At 40.2% G+C, this 17,690-nt stretch overlaps 1 protein-coding gene across 1 annotated transcript; it reads right to left on the bottom strand.

The window, feature by feature from the left end:
* Nucleotides 1–1,619: 1,619 nt before the first annotated feature.
* On the bottom strand, nt 1,620–17,526 carry mccc1 (methylcrotonyl-CoA carboxylase subunit). Its single transcript, XM_008294664.1, has 19 exons — nt 17,208–17,526; nt 16,619–16,662; nt 14,205–14,344; nt 13,960–14,055; nt 13,639–13,760; nt 13,350–13,497; nt 13,149–13,270; nt 12,933–13,044; nt 12,044–12,125; nt 11,817–11,944; nt 11,497–11,680; nt 10,849–10,958; nt 10,509–10,725; nt 10,187–10,273; nt 8,867–8,916; nt 8,443–8,580; nt 6,109–6,216; nt 4,624–4,695; nt 1,620–3,171 (listed from the first exon to the last, which is right to left on the bottom strand). The coding sequence occupies exons 1-19, from the start codon at nt 17,261–17,263 to the stop codon at nt 3,040–3,042; spliced, it is 2,148 nt and encodes a 715-aa protein (XP_008292886.1). The 5' UTR covers nt 17,264–17,526; the 3' UTR covers nt 1,620–3,039.
* Between the last annotated feature and the right edge of the window lie 164 nt (nt 17,527–17,690).

Here is a 17,690-nt window from a genome sequence, read left to right as displayed (position 1 = left end):
ATAAGCTCAGGCCCCCCTCCCTAAAAGACCACTCTCTTCTGATTGGCCAACATCTGGAAGCCTTTCAAGGGGCAACACCCAGAGCCTGTGAGCACCACTTTGTCCTCTTACTAGTGTGGATGTTCAAAATTAAAACTACTAACCAACTAAGTATCGAAGTTTCTCATTCTTGATTGGCAATGGCAGCTTCTTAAATCCATTCTTATGTGTCTGAACCGAATCCAATCTGACATGTGGGAGTGGACGGCACAAACATCCACATTAACAAAGATTACAGCAGGATGTCTCATTTTGGTAAATACTACACTCATAACAGTGGATTTAATCAAGCCATATGTACATGTTTTTCTCACATATGCCCCGTTAATCAGTGTATCTGTGGGAAATGCATTAAAATGCTGGCTAAAGTGGAAAACATAGGGTAACGTAGCTAGTTAAAAGTTACCAAATGTCTATTGAATCTCCCTGCACCATCAGTTATTTGTATAGTGGAGTACATCAAATATCAGTAATATTACTCAAGTAGACTGTTTTGTAAGAACAAACATAGAAGACTGTAGTTTGATCAGTGAGTGTCACTGCATCTGGAGCAGAAATCTGAGATAAGCTGACATCTGCTTGAATGATCATGAAATCATACGTCTTCTTTAAGTGCAGCATCTTCTTCACCTCAGTGTGGTCACTTCATTGTAATGGATTTATTTCTGGGGACAGACATCTACAGCATGGACTGTAAATATTACGTAGTTACATGTATGGAGGTATTTTATGGTTGGAACTGGAGTGGGTTTTTTTTTTTCCTCCAGTGGCCACAGAGCACAACAAAGAGCCCATCTTACATACATTTGACAAGCCAGGTGAGATCTCAGCTGCAACTTCAGTGTTTTTAAATGACATTTTTCACTTTAAACATCAGTGTATTAAGTGAAGCGAACACTCCCCCTCGTTGTCCATTTGTCCCAGTGGTCACTTGTGGTATTGCAACAAAGAAAAATCCCCTGTAGCCTAAAAACTATTTTTGTCTAGAAAGCTGCTGACAGGTCACCCTCACATTATGAATTTTTAATCTGTGGGGACTAAATGCTTGAAAAGCCTCCCCAGCTCCTAGAAAAGTGAATTTTATTTTCTTGAGGTCGTCACACTGTAAAGTCTGCGAGCAGAGCAGGACGCAGTAGGTGAAGCCGGCTGCAGGAAAAACTAAAGCACGTGTGCAACGTTTTCTGCCACATGCACTGAGTGAATAGTTTTAATTTAAGTCAGCAGGTACCATCTTAAAATCCAGTTTCCAAATCTCCGTAATGCATCCATAGCTTTTACAAGAGGAAGCTTAAAAAATGGCCACTGTTGGTTGTTTTCCAGATGTCTGTCTGCACAAACTACATTAAAGAGCAGCACAAACCCAGTTGAGCTCTGTTGGGTGTTTTGATCTTTTATAAAAACAGGCATTTTCCCAACATAAGGTCACACTTAACCTCTGTACAGTCACAACGCTGTTTTCACTATTTTATCCAATAAACCTCCAAATTGAGCCTGAGTAGAGATACCAAAGGGGGCACACACATCAGTCACAATTTAAAAATTAAAATTCAAGTCACTACTCGTCAGATACGACATGGAGCTGTGTATATTTAGAAAAAGATTTATTACAGTATTTGACTGGTACAATACCTTTTTTGTAAAATAATCAGTCATACATCTACAAACAATCCAAGAAATAAACACAGGTGTTTACAGTTTTAGTCTACAAGGCCTCAAAACACACCAGTTAGTAAGAAGAGAGAGATCCGCAGAAGCTGGTCTGTGTTGTAATCACTTGGGACTGTTGGCGGATTTACCCAGCAGCAAACCATCTGTCCACTAAAAAGCTCTCTGTGACCGACATTTCATCCTTCAAGTGGCATTTTGAACCCAGAGCCAAATCTGGTCACAAAAATCCTGCACACGTGACAAATTTATCTAAGCAAAAGTTATTCTGGAGTGTTTTTTTTTTTTTTCTGTTGTAACCACCAATTCACAATCTAATCCTCCTGAGTGCCTCGTTATGCTCTTCTCTGCCTGGACGTCATGATTGGTCGAGTTTGGAGTCAGTCTGGAACGGGTGGATTTTTCGAAAAACTGTTCATTAACAACCCCCAATACATTTTTTTTTTTTTTTAACATCCAGTTCTTTACTCTTAATTCTTCTCCAAATTGCCCAATTTTTCATGAATTCAGAAAACCAGCCCAGTTGCTGTAAGCTGGGCAACGAAGCATTTTAAAAATCTGTAGTTATACAATATATACAAGTGGAGGAAGAGTCTCCTCAGCTTATATAATCAAAACTTGGATGCACATGGTTTTCACTGACATTTATTTTACCCCAGACAGGCTCATAAATGCAGTAATTATACTGCATTATGTTGGGATGAGGATGAATATCTTAAGGTCATGTGAAAGACAATTTCTCCCAGAGCTATCAGTAACTATTTCTGGTCCACAAAGGCATCCTTCAGACAGTGTTTGACGATTGCTCACTTGCCATCCCACCACCTCCTGCCTCAAACGTATTGATATGCATACACATAAAGACGTTCACACAGTGTGCACGGGAGATGCAGCAATCTGAAGTGCATGAAACTGATTTCCCAGCTCTTTAACTAATACTATACCACCCACAGAAACCAACATATGAGAGAAGAGAAGGAAAACGTGATTCAACAGCAAAAAGACAAAACAACAAAAAGCAGAAACAGGTAATAGCTCTGAAATCAACATGAAGGCAAGACTGTGCTGTGTGAAAAGGCAGCTGTCCAGGTGGGCCACTTTACAACCCCGTTGCATTTCACGTTTTAAAGTGTACTCTGTACCCACTGCGATCATTTTTCACTTATCTATTCCAGACTGCCCCAAACTCACTCTCCCGACTGGCATTTTAGGAAATATTTATCAAGTGCAGGAAGCTAAAACTCACTCAGTGTGACCGCTGGAGGGACAGTGAGTCAGTCTAACACAGCTCTCTGCTACCTCTCCCTCTATTTGTGGGTCTGGTTGTGCATTTTTTTACTGGCTGCTCGCCTCCGTCTCTTCCACCTCCTCTTCCAGTTCGACCAGAGCGGCGTGGCGATTGGCCTGAGAGCCCTCGGTGAAGAAAACCTTCTTGATCACACCTGACTTGGGCGCCCGAATTGTGTGCTGCAGAGAGAAAAACGAGGGAAAAATCAATATAAATAGAAACTCAAGTGAAGTGTGTATATCTGTGATTTATAGCTCGCAAGTTTATGTGCGCTCATCATTGACATGGGTGTCATGGTGTTCCTGGACTTTGAATGATTTCTTTGAACTGTTCTTCTGAAGCAGAATGGTTTGGCAGCATACATCTTGATTAGAAAAAGAAACTCAATAATCTGGGCAAAAGTTTTTATGTATTTTGCCACAGCTTCCTAACTTAGTGTCAGTGATCATGAGAGGCTAAAGCAGGTTGCTTTTCTGTTTGACTGCACTTCCTGGATTGACCAACACACAATACAACAGGAAAGTCCAATGAGCTCAGTGTGGATCCTAAAAAATTGATTGTAGATACAGACAAGTCCCGAATATCTTGCAGAGCCAATTCTAAATACCTGCAGATTCCAAAATCAGTTCAAACAAATATACAAGTTATTTGTAGTTGTAGTCACTTTGCCAAGTTCTGGAAAAAGACCCAAATTGTTGTCCTCTGCTGCAAGGAAATTGGTTTGGATGGTTAGGAACAACCCAGGAACCACCAAGACTCAGCGCTGGAGCACCAATGTTGCTGTCTAAAGTAAACTGAGCTTCATATCAGCATGGACTGAGAGTTTGCCATCCAAAAAAGAAGCCCCTTCTCCAAAATCAACACCTTTAAGCTCGACTTAAGTTTGCAACCATATAAACAAAGAAATAGCGCTCTGGGGGAAACTTTAATAGTCAAACGATAAAAAAGTTTGAGCTGTTTGTCACAATAACCAGAGGAATGTTTGAAGGAGTAATGGTAAAGTTTTCAACCCCACAAACACTCTAACAACTGTTTAGCATGGTGGTGGTAGTATTATACTCAGTGTGGAACAATAAAAAAGACGACTACCCCTAAAATCTTCTGCATTGCTTCAAACCATCAATGGTTGGAAGGTGGACACAACTGGGTTTCAACAGGACAGTTGTCTCAGACAGACTAAAGCTGGTTATAAATAAAGCAGGCTAACAATAGGCCTTTAGAGTTGCCTTCACAAAGTCCTGATCTCAACCTTCCACTAAAAATATGTGGACTGTGCTTAAAAGTCCATTCTGTGCCAGAAATCCAGCAAATTTAACTGAACTGTACCCATTCTGCCAAGAAGAAAGGTCAGATGTCCAGTCAGAGTTACAAGTGTGCTGGTGGCTATAGAAAGCATCTGGTCAAGGGGCAACTTGCTCAGGATAAATATTAGGGATATATAATGTTGAACCCTTTTGATTTCAGAAAACCCAAACATTATTAAAGCATGTGCACTAAGTTCTTGGGTTGTAAAGCCTAACATTAAGATGACAATCATGTCCACAGGAAGTGCTTGTAAACGTCCGACCACAGCTGTAGACTGGTTAAAAGGTGAGAATGTGTGTGAGGCAGAGCCGGCATGAGTCCCTCACCTCCATCTTCATGGCAATCATGACCATCAGCGGGTCTCCAACACTCACTTTATCTCCGGCCTTCACCAGCACCTAAAAACAAATCAACAGCGAGTTTTTCTGTATGTGCTGGATGGAGGACATTCAGACTTAAATAAAATAAAGAAAAATCTGACTCATGTCACTCATGAATAATGCAAAAGTAATTTATGTCTTTATTACTTCTTGCTCAGACTGCTGCAATTTCCTTTTCTAATTTGTGGCTGGGTTATCTTCAAATTCATTTCAGTTGTTTGGTCTGCTCTTATCACGTCTGCTTCAGTTTCATTACATTGGCTGACAGTACACGGGAGGTAAACAATAATGCACTCAGAGGTGTCCGCATAAATAACAATAACAGACAAGGTGGAGGCAAAGAATTGCAAGTGCAAGTCAAGTTTAGTATCAGCAGGAATAAGTTACTGAGCTTCTACAACGGCCACAATTAAATTCAAATGGGTTTGTTTCATCGTATTGTTTCAGTGGTTACCTGCAGCATAATGTAGATTGTTTGCTGATTTAGAGCAGCAGTTAAACAAGCTGACAACACTAAAAATCTAATTCCTGATCTTGCATACAAGGTAAAAAATAATATTTCATAATAGCAGGAAACATTTTTTTGCTTCTTACCTAAATTTAAATGAGTAGATTGATGCCACTGTTGTATCTGTGCAGTTATCAACACCTCCAAAGCTAACTAATAAACACACTAATTATGGTGATTGATTAGCATTAAAGGTCCTAGAACAGTGTATGTAGGTGTAATTCTGTGTTTTGGAACGAACCAAGCCAGCTGTTTCCTCCTGCTTTCAGTGTCTGTGCGAAGCTAAGCTAACCTCGTGCTGGTTGTAGCTTCACATTTAATCACACAGCCATGAAAGTGGCATCAATCTTCTCCTCTAATCCTCAGCGAGAGAAGTGACTTTGATCAGGTGTCATTGTTAAACTGAGAAACTTCACAAAGAAAAACATAAGCTGTGGATGAAATTTCTGGAAAAAGCAAAGTGGATGCTTCCCCGATAGAGAAAATAACAATCCTGGAGAACAAAACAACAGTTGTGCTTTGTTTTTTTGGTATTTTTCACCTGCACTTTGCACATTATTTTCACATATTAGGACATCTTATGTAATACCGGTTACACATCATGACACACTAAGAGTGTTTGTGTCTGTAGAGTCAACAATTAGCCGTCCAAATCCCTTTAGCTGTCCCTCTAGTCCCCGAAGAATGAAGCAAGAAGACATTTTAAGCTGATCCCAAATCTGCGGAATAAATGACCTTACTTTGGCTGAATCATTTTGAGATGTTATATTATTACAGTTTGAATTAAAAACTGTAAAAAACTGAAAAAAGTAAAGATTTTTTGGTTGCAGCTTATTATTATCCCCTCAAAAAGTTATCCTAAAGGAATTCAGCATATCCCTTTGGCAAGACAGAAATGAAAGACACTTAAGATTCAAATTGACCTTCTCTATGGTTCCAGTCATGGGGGCCACAGCTCCACCCTGAGCTCCAGACCCGCTCACACCAGCCAGATACTTCGGCACTGGGACGGACACCTGGGAGCTTCCCTCCTGCACGAGAGATGAAAAGATGTCAGAGAGTGAAGTGACAGCTGACTGACAGCCGAGGTAAGAGGATGCCAGCCGGCTTTAATTTCAGCTGATGTCAGACGTTGAGCGTTCGTTAACAGCCGTAAAAGCCATAAAATATGACGGGGCTGGAGTTTGTGCAGTGTCAGGTGAAGATCTCTTTAAACTGACAGAGCAAAGTGTGGATCTGCAGCTTTTACATAATCGGCAATGAACCCGCAATAAATCAGCTGTAAACAGGACAAGCAAGTAATAGCTGAAGACAACACATTTTCACGCTTACTTAAGCTCATGTAGTTAGAACTTAATATGTTTTTCTGAAATTTTTCAAGCAAAAGTGCCAAATGCTGCCTGGTTTTAGATTTTGTAATGTGTGCATTTGCTATTTGGCTTTGCTATCATGTTATGCTAAACTCAACACCTTCAGAAGCTTGGACTATGACACATGACTTGAGGCTAGGGAGGTGATTTATGTTTAATTCAGAGGTTTCGGGGCTACTACAGTGGTTCACCTCTCATCAGGGTTCATCGCCATGGTAACTTCAGCTGCACATATAAGCGGCTCCAGGGCAGGTTATGTTTGAGATAACAGATCAAAAGCACTGCTAAATGATCAACCAGTTCTCTTGGAAAATGACACCAACACTCCTAGACGACCCCATGGTCGATGAGTGAAAGGGACCGCTTTTAGAGACTGTTTAAACCCTGGATGTGAGTCATGTAGATTCTCAGCTTCAGTCTTGCTTCGTTTCTTTTCTTGTTGACTGCAAGACATTTATAAGCTATTTCATTGTTCTGTATGCCTTTATATCACAATCTCATTTAAAAACAGAGGCTGATTAAAGCACTAAATCCTTGTGCTTGTTGACCTTATAAGAGTTGCATTAAGCCTCCTTACTGCTTTGAATGACGTTTTTATATTTGTTCCTTACTTGTTTACATGACCATTTACCACCACCAGGGCTGCAGCTGAGAGAATGAGGTTAAAACTGTTTTGCACTTCATACAAACAGGATAGAGCAGCACATTTAATGGTAGTACATGACTGTAGCCTAATTACAGTCAGAGCTGCTTGTGCCTTAATGACGGGCGATGATACTGATGAGCTTATTAACTTACACATTCACAGCTTGTTTTTTTTTCCAGCTTTCCTTCCTGCTTTGGCTACGGAAGCTGTGTTGCTTTTAGCCTGCAGATTTTTTTTAAAAATTCCTCTTATTAGTTTAGGATTATAGTTTGTTTTCTTGTGAGAATAATGCAGCTGCAGACCTGTTCAAGTTTGCAACCGGTCATCTGGTGCCAACATGGCCCCTTTCATGAGAACCCACTCATAGCTGGGTTTAGAAACCCTGGTTTAACTTAACCAGTTGATAACAACTGCGATGTGATTGCACTTGGACAGCTGAGTGAACAAAAAGATGTGAACTTCTTTTATAGCTCAATCATTTTGGACTTCTGGTTTCAGGAATGTTGTGACAACCATTTCTTACTGCATTCCAAATCTCATTTTACTTACTCTAGTTTCACTTAAAAAGTACGTACAGAAACATTCTATGTTGTTATATTAATGCAGCTTAAGCTTTGATCTTCCTCATATATGAACCAAGCTGTTGTCTGTCTGTGCACTCTCAATGGGTCAAGCTTCTTGATGCTCACATGAGACACATGTAATATTAATTGTGCCGAGAATTGTGGGTCAGAAAAACATGTGGGCTTGGATAGTGTAAAATGCAACTAGATGTAGTCGGACATCCTGGTATTTTTGGAATCCTACATCTAACATACTGAATCTTTCTCTGGCGTATTATATAGTATAATAGTATGGATGTTGGAACCTACCCACTGCTTTCTGCATGTTATGGACCAAACAATAATCTGATAAATTAGATCAATCATTATTTTATTTTGTATTTTAAAATCCTTATTCGCAAAGATTTTTTAAATTTTTTTTTTTCGTTTCTTCCTTTTAATTTAAAAATTGATAAATGTTGCCAGGTTGACACTGTAAAAAAATCACAAGTTTCATTTTCTTGAAATAAACACATATGCCTGTGAAACCGACATAACAGATGGTGATGACTTCTGCTTCACTGACTTAAAGAAAATGAAAAATGCAAATCTGTGTTTATGTACGAAGAAATAACAGCATGTAAATGTAAATTTGGGCCACTGACCCTGTGTTGGTCAGCAGCAGCGGTAGGAACGTACCATGGAGAACAGGTGCACGGTGTTGTTCAGGATCACCAGTTTGGGACGGGACTTCACTCCATTGACTGAACAGTGCAGGAACGAAGCTCCACCTTCCAGCTCCACCTCCCCTGTTACATGGTAAACCTCCTCACCAACCTGACAGAAGAAAGTGAGAATAGATTAATATGTAGAAAGATGAACCAGTACAGTTTCTCTTCCAGATATAATAAACTCCTACTACTACTACTACTAACCAAACAAGACCATTAGACCTCCTGCACCTGTTTACCATGATTTCCACTTTAACACTTACATTAAAATGTAAAATTAGGACCTTGGGAGACATATTGTCATCTATGTTTATACTACCTTTTCAGCTTAGTATACTATGTTTATTACACATTTTGAGGTATTTTTATTGTAAATCACAAAAAGAAAGTACCTGCATGCTGTAGCTTCCATCTTTGCTGTACGTGATGACCACATCGACTTCTACAAACACAGACAAGAAGAAATGATTAGAAAAGAGTCTTCAGTTAAAAATCATTGTCACAGAGATCGAGCAGCAACCGAGGGGCTTATTTTTGGTCTTGCAGTGACATGTCTAATAGAAACATTGAATAATGAATGTGAGTTCATCAATAAACTGTCACACACCAGACCAACCTTTAACTTAATTATGCAGTCATTAAATAAATTATAATTACAATTATGAGCCCACCCCCACTATACTCATATGCTAATTAAAACGCACACACTGTATCATTTCTTCAGCTAATTTAACACAAGATTTAACTCTTCACGGTCATTCTGTACCTCTAAAGCACTTAAAACACCATCAAGACAAATGATCATGTCACTACATAAATAATAACACCAAATTTATTCATGTATATGTATAATAAGTGTGTAAATTGCAGATTAACACACTGTTCATATGCTAGTGAGTTTGCAATCATCTGTACATGTAGGTAGATATATATACACATGTAAATACATGAAGGGCTGCATGTAGTCATGTGTATACATATGTTTAGAAATGTTTATACTTTTTAATTGCACTTTTATTGTGCGTTGTACGCTAGTAGTCCCAGCAAAGTGTTTCATTGTGCCAGAATGCACTGCTGCTAATTCACATGACTATCTCCAGTTGGCTGCTGTTGCCAACCTAAAATCAAGTATTGCTTGAAGCAGAGCAAGATTTTCAAATGATTCTGGTTACCTGTTTAACTGACAGCTGGAGAGGGCCACAATGAACGCTCCATTCAAACTCATAACTTCAACCTCATTACATAAAGTTGTGGTAAAATAATACATTAAGAAACTTAACAGTTTTCCATCATTTTTCAACACAGAAATGCCAAATATGGTACAAATGTGAGGATTTGCTGATTTGCTTTTCTTTTGTAACTGAACTATGTTCAATTTCAATACAAAGTCAACTTCGAAATAATACAAATAAACATCAAAAATGACATTATTAATATTAAATAATGCATTCAGTTGTTACAGTTGTATCTGAATTGTAATTTAGAATCTTTGTTCAGGAGCTGGAAATATCAGTCTGGCTTGTATTTAGTAGAAAGGAATCCTACTTTTAACAACAGAGAAGTAAAACGCTTCTCAGCTGTAAGACAACTTTTCATAGTTTTTTTATCAGGATTCTGGCTGTCCATCCTGTTCTTCTCCTTCTATTCTCTACATTCCCTCCCGTCCTGACCACTAGTGGGCAATAACACATCACAGTATGTTTGTCACTTACTTTTGTCTCCTACTTGTAGCGTCATGTTTCGGTTAAAATGGATGTTGCTTCTCCAGCCACTGCTGGAGCCAAACGGAGAGAAAGGATCTGGAAATCACACATAAACACAAACTGAGTTTTTCTAGCTTAAATTTGCCCTCACACAAACAATATTAGTCTGTCTCTAAGTGTAGCCCTGTGATAGACTGGTGACCTGTCCAGGGTGGCCCCTGCCTTCACACTAAGTCAGCCTGGATAGACTCCAGCCCCCCCACGACCCTAGTGAGGATTAAGCGGTGTATAGATAATGCGTGGACAAACAATATTATCCCCGTTCCCTCACCGGTGGAGGTCTGTGTGAACTCCAGGGTGTGTTTCCTCTCCTGCAGCACCAGGCCCAGAGCCGCCTGGCAGATCGTTACCCCAGAAGGCGCTCTCGGAGCAGGAAAGAGGTCAGCGTAGTGCTGAGGAATGAAACTTGTCGTCACATTTCCAGCCTCAAACTCCGGGTGGCCAGAAAGACTCAGCAAAAAGTCTATGTTAGTGTTCAGTCCCACAATCTGAAGACAGAAGAGAGGATGTAAAGAAAGATAAAACACAGAATTACAGACATTTGCATTAATTGTTTTTTCCATAAAATTTACAAGAAATTGTAAAACATCATGAGAGCGTGCGTGTCTTACATTGTATTGTTGTAAGCAATAGCGCAGTTTCTTTAAGGCAGCTGATCGGTCTTCTCCCCACACCACGAGCTTGGCAATCATTGGGTCATAATGTGCCGACACCTCGTCTCCTGTAAACACACACACAATAAACCATGTCACATATGAAGCTCCCAGTGTTTTATATTCTATTAGTGGCTTTCTAATGAAGAGACAGTAGTGTGTGTGAGGAGGCACCCCTATCGCTCACTAGGATGAGCAGGGTCCGATGTATAAAAGCTATAGTCCCGGTGCAGCATCCTGGTGATTTGCTGCATGTCACCCCTTATCTCTGCTCCCCTCTTTCCTGTCTCACTCTTTGGCTGTCACTACCAATAAAGGAAATATCTGAAAAAAATTACGTTAAAAGAGAAAAATATATATATATCTGCAAATGAATGGAGCCCTGTGTGTATAATTATTTCTGTTGTTAATGTTCTGATTCCAACACAGATCTCTTTTCACTTGGTCATTTTACTTTACTTGCACTTTTTAGATACTTTCTTTTCATGTGTGAACAGTCACTACAGCTTTGTCAATACAAACAATGACAGGTTGCAAATGAGACACTAAGTCCTTTAAAACATTGAGTGTTGTTGCAAAAAGAATCGAAAATTGTCACTTGTCCACCTTCTCTGACTCCAGTCTCTATGCGTGTGTGCTGGTCTGGTGGAGGGGTGGATAGATGCAGCAGAGGTCCTGCCCCGGGGAGGAAGTCGTTGTTTGGGTCCTCAGCGTAGATACGAGCCTCAAAAGAGTGTCCACTTAAGATTATGTCATCCTGGAGGAGAGGCAGGCGCTCCCCTGCTGCCACCTGGAGGAGATTTTACAAGCACAACCACAAAATCTTTAAGTAAATCTAATTTGAATTTGAAAAAAACCTCCAAGTTCAAAACATGTCTTTGCACTGTCAGTTTCTCCTCCCTTTTTTACTTTTCCTCCCATCTCACCCTGAGCTGCCACTCCACCAGGTCGGTTCCAGTGATCATCTCAGAGACGGGATGTTCCACCTGCAGCCTGGTGTTCATCTCCATGAAGTAGAAGTTGTGCTGGGCGTCCATGATGAACTCCACCGTACCTGCACAGGAAAACAAACAATACAACATTACCTAACCCTGTGTGCTGTGTCTGACTCACTGGGGTAAGGTGAGTGAAGGGGAGTATTTGTGTGTCTCACCTGCCCCGACATAGTTCACGGCCTTAGCTGCTTTAACTGCTGCCTCTCCAAGTTTCCTCCGAACCTCAGGGCTTATATCAGGCTGAAAAAAATACGTGTGGTGATGAATGAAGAGTGTGAAACGAATCAATGGCTGCCAGAAATACGTTCAAGTGATCATAACCCTGATATCCAGTTTCACACTGAAGACCTATAAGCTTTCTATGTCAGTAACCTCAGATGGACTGAACTTGAAGACTATCTTATTTAAGACTAAACTCTGAATATTCTGTACATGTGTGGCCATAATCTGTCTCTATGTCGGCGATTATTTCTAAGTGATGTTAAAGTTGTTGTTTCACATGCATAAATGCATAGAACTCTTTAAAATTACACATGTGGATTCGGCACCTGTCTGACACTGCAAGTATTTAATAAACACACAAGAAAGACTTCTACAAACAGCTGGAAGCAAGCTAAACTTCAGCTCTTGCTTTTGTCAGAACCCAGATAACATTATTACTTGTGAGTCTCATTAATCGGATGTGTGCTGTCCTCTTCACAGTAAAGTCTCTGTTTGTAATAGATTTGTTTTTTCTTGGCTAAAAAAAAAAACTTTTGTTGTTGGGCCGATATTGGTGCTGAAATGTGGAGAAAAAAAATGCTTCACAAACTTTAAGAACATCACTTGTACATGCCTATCTCTGATTATCACGACTTGCAGTTCAGATTTGTGTTATGTTAAAAGTGATACGAATATCCTACAAGGTCCAACCGAGTCAGACTGTCATTGTAAAGTGAGGAAGGTGCTCATCCAGACATGAGCCGGCATGTTCTAATTCAATCACATTAACAGAAAGGAGTGTATGTCTGAAAGGGGCTTTAGATGCTGCAGCTTTCACCCACTCACCCCTGGTGCTTCCTCTATGATCTTCTGATGTCTCCTCTGGACGCTGCAGTCCCTCTCAAAAAGATAGACAGCGTTACCATGCATGTCCCCGAACACCTGAACCTCCACGTGTCTGAAAGAGACAGACAGAGAAATTTAGGGACATATTTACCTTTCAGTCATAAAAATACTGAAACAATGTGATGGTGGGACTGCCTGGTTAGCAGTGACTGTTACCGGGGGTCCTCCACAAACTTCTCAACCAGCATGACATCATCATTAAAGGATTTCCTGGCTTCTCGTCTCGCTGATTCTAACTGCTCCAAGAAGTCCGTGTCTGACCGTGCAATACGCATTCCCTAAAACACACCAAGTGTAATTTTAAGTTTGCATAAGACAGTTTGTTTAAGTTACTTAGACTTTTTCATTTCCTCTTACCTTTCCTCCTCCTCCACGGACCGCCTTGATCATCACAGGGTATCCAATGCGAGCCGCCTCTGCCTGCAGCCTATCATTTGATTGGTCCTCTCCATGGTAACCACCTATGATTGGCACACCGGCAGCTGACATGATGTGTTTGGATGTGCTGAAAAAGGACAAAAGAAAACAACAAAAGTTCTGCTAAAACACCTCAGCAGGGAAGTACAAAAAAATATTAAACACTTTATAATGAAATGCCAACTACAGACAACCAGTGAAAAATTATGAATATATAAGTGTGTGTCACCTCTTAATGCCCATGTCTCGGATGGCAGAGGAAGGAGGCCCAATGAAGATGATTCCCTCCTGTTTACAAGCCTCTGCAAACTCTGTGTTTTCTGACAGAAACCCATAGCCTGGATGAACCGCCTGCACATAGAGCACAAACAAAATCTCAGCAAACAATAGGTGGAATTAAAAATAAATAAATAAAACAACTCCTTGGGCAAAATGTTTAAGATTAATCTTAAGACCAAGATTAATATTAAGATTAGATAAAATAACTAAGGAGATCTGACATTTAGTTGTTTTTTTGTTTTAAAAAAAATTGTTTTGCAGAATTACTCACATGTGATCCAGACTTCTTGGCCACCTCCAAAACTTTCTCCATAGAGAGGTAACTCTGCTGGGAGGCTGCAGGGCCGATGTGGTACGATTCATCTGCCTACAAAAAACAAACAAATCAAAGACAGAGAAAACAACAGATTAGCAACATATGACACTGTATTCATTTAAGCAGCTGTGGGTGATGTACACAGATCTGTACAGTACAGGGACAAACATTATATAGGAAATAAGGATCTAATGTCTCACCATAGCTACATGCATGGAGTGTCTGTCTGCATCGCTGTACACCGCTACAGAGCGCACACCCATCTTCTTGGCTGTACGCATCACACGGCATGCAATCTCTCCACGATTGGCGATCAGCACCTTTTCTATTCTTCCAACCCCTGAAAAAGGACGCATAAAGCTTTGAAGGGCATAAAATGATCAGCAGCTGCACTTGTTCAACAACCACAGCACAGACATGGTTTGATATATGCCTGTTAATATTTCATATTTAGAGAAGTGAAACAATCAAATAGATGAAAAGTGCTACATTTTTCTTAATCACATATTAATTTCAGGTATTAATCAAAAATATTCTAAACAGTCTCTGCTTCTCAAATATGTGTGTCCTTTCTCTGTCATGGAATGTCATCCGGGGGGACAAGCAAACAGTTGTGTCCTTCGGCTTTTCAGAATTTTTCTGTTGACAGTTTTTTTGATGATGAAACTCATAGGGTCTTCACCTTACCGTGTGAAGTGCTATGAGATGACATATGTTGTAAATTGGTGCTATATAAATAAAATAACATTGAACTGAATTGAAAAAAACAAGTTAGCTGCAGCACTAAATATTTACTTTGTCACATTAACATATTGTTTTATGTATGGCTGACTTGAGAGAGGAGAGGGAACATTTACAGTATCAATCCCCAACAGCATGATAATTCAGCTCAACAGTTCCTTACAGTAAAGACGGGTGACAAATGAAAGAAAAGACAACATAAAGTGCCTTAATAAAGTGTTGGGCCACCTCTTGCAACCAGAACAACTTCAATTCCCCTTTTCATTGATTCTCAAAAACTCTGGAACTCTATTGGATAGACAAACACAAAGGTTCAAAAAGATATTCCTGTTCTGCAGCACCATCAGAGTGCCGTCTAACACACCAGCCCAATGTGTAATAAAGTCGTTAAAATGGGTTGAGAGCTGGCAAATGTGAAGGCCATAGCATGAAATTCTGTACAACATGTCTTTTCAGCTTAAAATCACAATCTACACATGTGCAAGAGTCACATGACAGGAAGTGTGATGTAAGGCAAAATAACTACTTTTTTGTGCTACTTGATATAAAAGGAAAACTCTTCATTTATGACAACTTATCTACAAAAGGAGTCTGTCTAAAAATAAACTCAAATTCAAGCTTTTATACTGTATTTACAAGACAGGGAGTTTGTAGATGTGCATGCTGCACATGTGCACAATGAGATGAACAGAGAAACACTTGTTGGTAAAAAAAGAAATGCGGGGACACGGAGATATTTGAACAACAGAGAGGACTGTGTTGACCAGAAACAGGTACTATGTTGGTAGTGTCTTGCAATTGTTGCCACTACACAAAGCAACACAACTAATTTGTTTGACCATTTAAATCAGCAACACAAAGCAACCACAAACAGAAGTAGTCACATCACTTCATTTAAATTTCTGTGATTTTTCAAGTCACAAAGTCACAAAAGTGAGCATGTCTCTAGACCTAAACCCTATTGAGGATCTGTGGGGCATCCTCAAATGGAAGGTGAAGGAGCACAAGGTCTCTAACATCCACCAGCTTTGTGTTGTCGTCATGGAGGAGTGGAAAAGGATTCCAGTGGCAACCTGTGAAGCTCTGGTGAACTCCATGCCCACAAGGCTTAAGGCGGAAAATAATGGTGGCCACACAAAATATTGACAATTTGGGCCAAATTTGGACTTTTCACTAAGGAGTGTACTCACTTTCATTGCCAGCAGTTTAGACATTAATGGCTGTGTATTGAGTTATTTTGAGGGGACAGTAAATGTACACTGTTATACAAGCTGTTCACTGACTACTTTACATCATAGCAAAGTGTCATTTCTTCTGTGTTGTCTCATCAAAAGATATTATATTTGCAGAAATGTGACATACTGTATATATTGCAGAAAACAAAGTATCGAAATGTCAGTTGTCCCCCAATATCATGCAGCCCGAAATTATTTAATTTTCATCAAAGAGTTCAGTGAAACCTTGTGTGTGGATTGGGGTATTATAATCACAACAGAAATGTGTCGTCACAGGATAAAGACGATCACTCAGAATAACACTGTATGTATTTGTAGTGACTGTTCCCTCTGCCTCCCAAAGCATAACAGAGACACTGGATCAGGGGTGGGCAATCCTGGTCCTCGAGGGCCACGATCCTGCATGTTTTAGATTTTTCCCCTCTTCCAACACACCTGATTCAAACGATCAGCTCATCATCAAGCTCTGCAGAAGCCTGATAACGATCCTGATCATTTGAATCATGTGTGTTGGAAGAGAGAAACATCTAAAACATGCAGGATTGTGGCCCTCGAGGACCAGGATTGCCCACCCCCTGCACTGGATCCTCTCAGTGTAGGGGTCAGGGGGTTCATCTTGGTTATGATGACTCACTCACCTCCTGAAACGAGCCTCACGCCTCTTTTGGTCCATGACAGTTTTCTGAGGAGGAAACACCTTCAGTTATTCCCATTCACATTTCAACAAGAGTGTAAAAGGTTAAGCAGATTCTAAAAAATCTCTCCAGCATGTAGCAGTAAGGCTAAATTACAATAACTTGCCAACCCTAAATAACACGGGGATGACTTTGACACTACTTAGAGGCTGGTAGCAGAAGTAAACACACAACAGTGTGCATGGTAAAGCAGCAATATTAGCCTCGCTAGCTGTCAGTCTGCTACCTTTATTTAACCTTGCTCAGTTTTTATCTTATCTTTTAGCTCGCTGAATGAAAAATGTTTTGACAGCGTCTTGATGCTGGGAGAGAAAGAGACGGCCCTTCAAGCGAGTCAGAAATCATGACCACTAGCAGATAATTTACAGTATTAGCTGAACAAGTCACAGCAGTTCATCGTCAGAGATAAGAGTGTCAGCTAACGTTAGAAATGAGCTAGCTAAATATCGAAGCAGTGGGAGAGGTCGTAAAAAAAAGAGAGCATGTTTTATGACAACATCATAACAGGCGTTTATTGCTTTAATGTACTCACTGTGTAAATATCCTCAGACCCTGCAGAGTTGGGAAACTTAGGATAACTGCAGCCATAGTTACCTGCCGCTCAGGCTAGCTGTGCTAGCTGGCTACCTGGCTAAATGACCAGCTGAGGAAAAAGCGAAGCCGTAATTTATACACAGCTCATATACAGTTTGGCCCTTTTTTTTACGACTGCAATACACTGAACTTGGACCAAAAAGCGCTTGTAGGAAACTAAATATTACACTTGCGCCGAAAAACACTGCCAAAGTCTATTGTTTTTCTTTATTTTTCTTTATGACCTTTCCAAGGACTCGTAGAGTAGCCAGCCAATGAGAAGGAGGGAAATGGAGGAGGGGAGGAAGCTGCAGTCACCAGACATGACCAGCAGAGGGCAGCGTTGTCTGACAAACAGCAGGTGAACGACTGTTGAGGAAAAATCACAGAAACAAGACCTTTGATCTTATTTTATCAAAAATGACAGTGATTTGTAAAATAA

The sequence above is a fragment of the Stegastes partitus genome, unplaced genomic scaffold, assembly GCF_000690725.1.
Source record: "Stegastes partitus isolate 25-593 unplaced genomic scaffold, Stegastes_partitus-1.0.2 Scaffold983, whole genome shotgun sequence".
NCBI classification, from domain to species: domain Eukaryota; kingdom Metazoa; phylum Chordata; class Actinopteri; family Pomacentridae; genus Stegastes; species Stegastes partitus.
Note: the sequence above shows the minus strand (reverse complement) of the source record. Positions and strands in the feature narration are given on the sequence as shown.

Bases quoted from the DNA above. Each gene is read 5' to 3' on its own strand.
- mccc1 (XM_008294664.1), bottom strand. From the start codon at position 17,263: ATGGCTGCAGTTATCCTAAGTTTCCCAACTCTGCAGGGTCTGAGGATA. The intron at 13,761-13,959 runs GTGAGTAATTCT...CTCTATGTGCAG, and splicing joins CCAAGAAGTCTGGATCACAT to GCGGTTCATCCAGGCTATGG. The intron at 3,172-4,623 runs GTGAGGGACTCA...TTCTCTCTGCAG, and splicing joins TGATTGCCATGAAGATGGAG to CACACAATTCGGGCGCCCAA.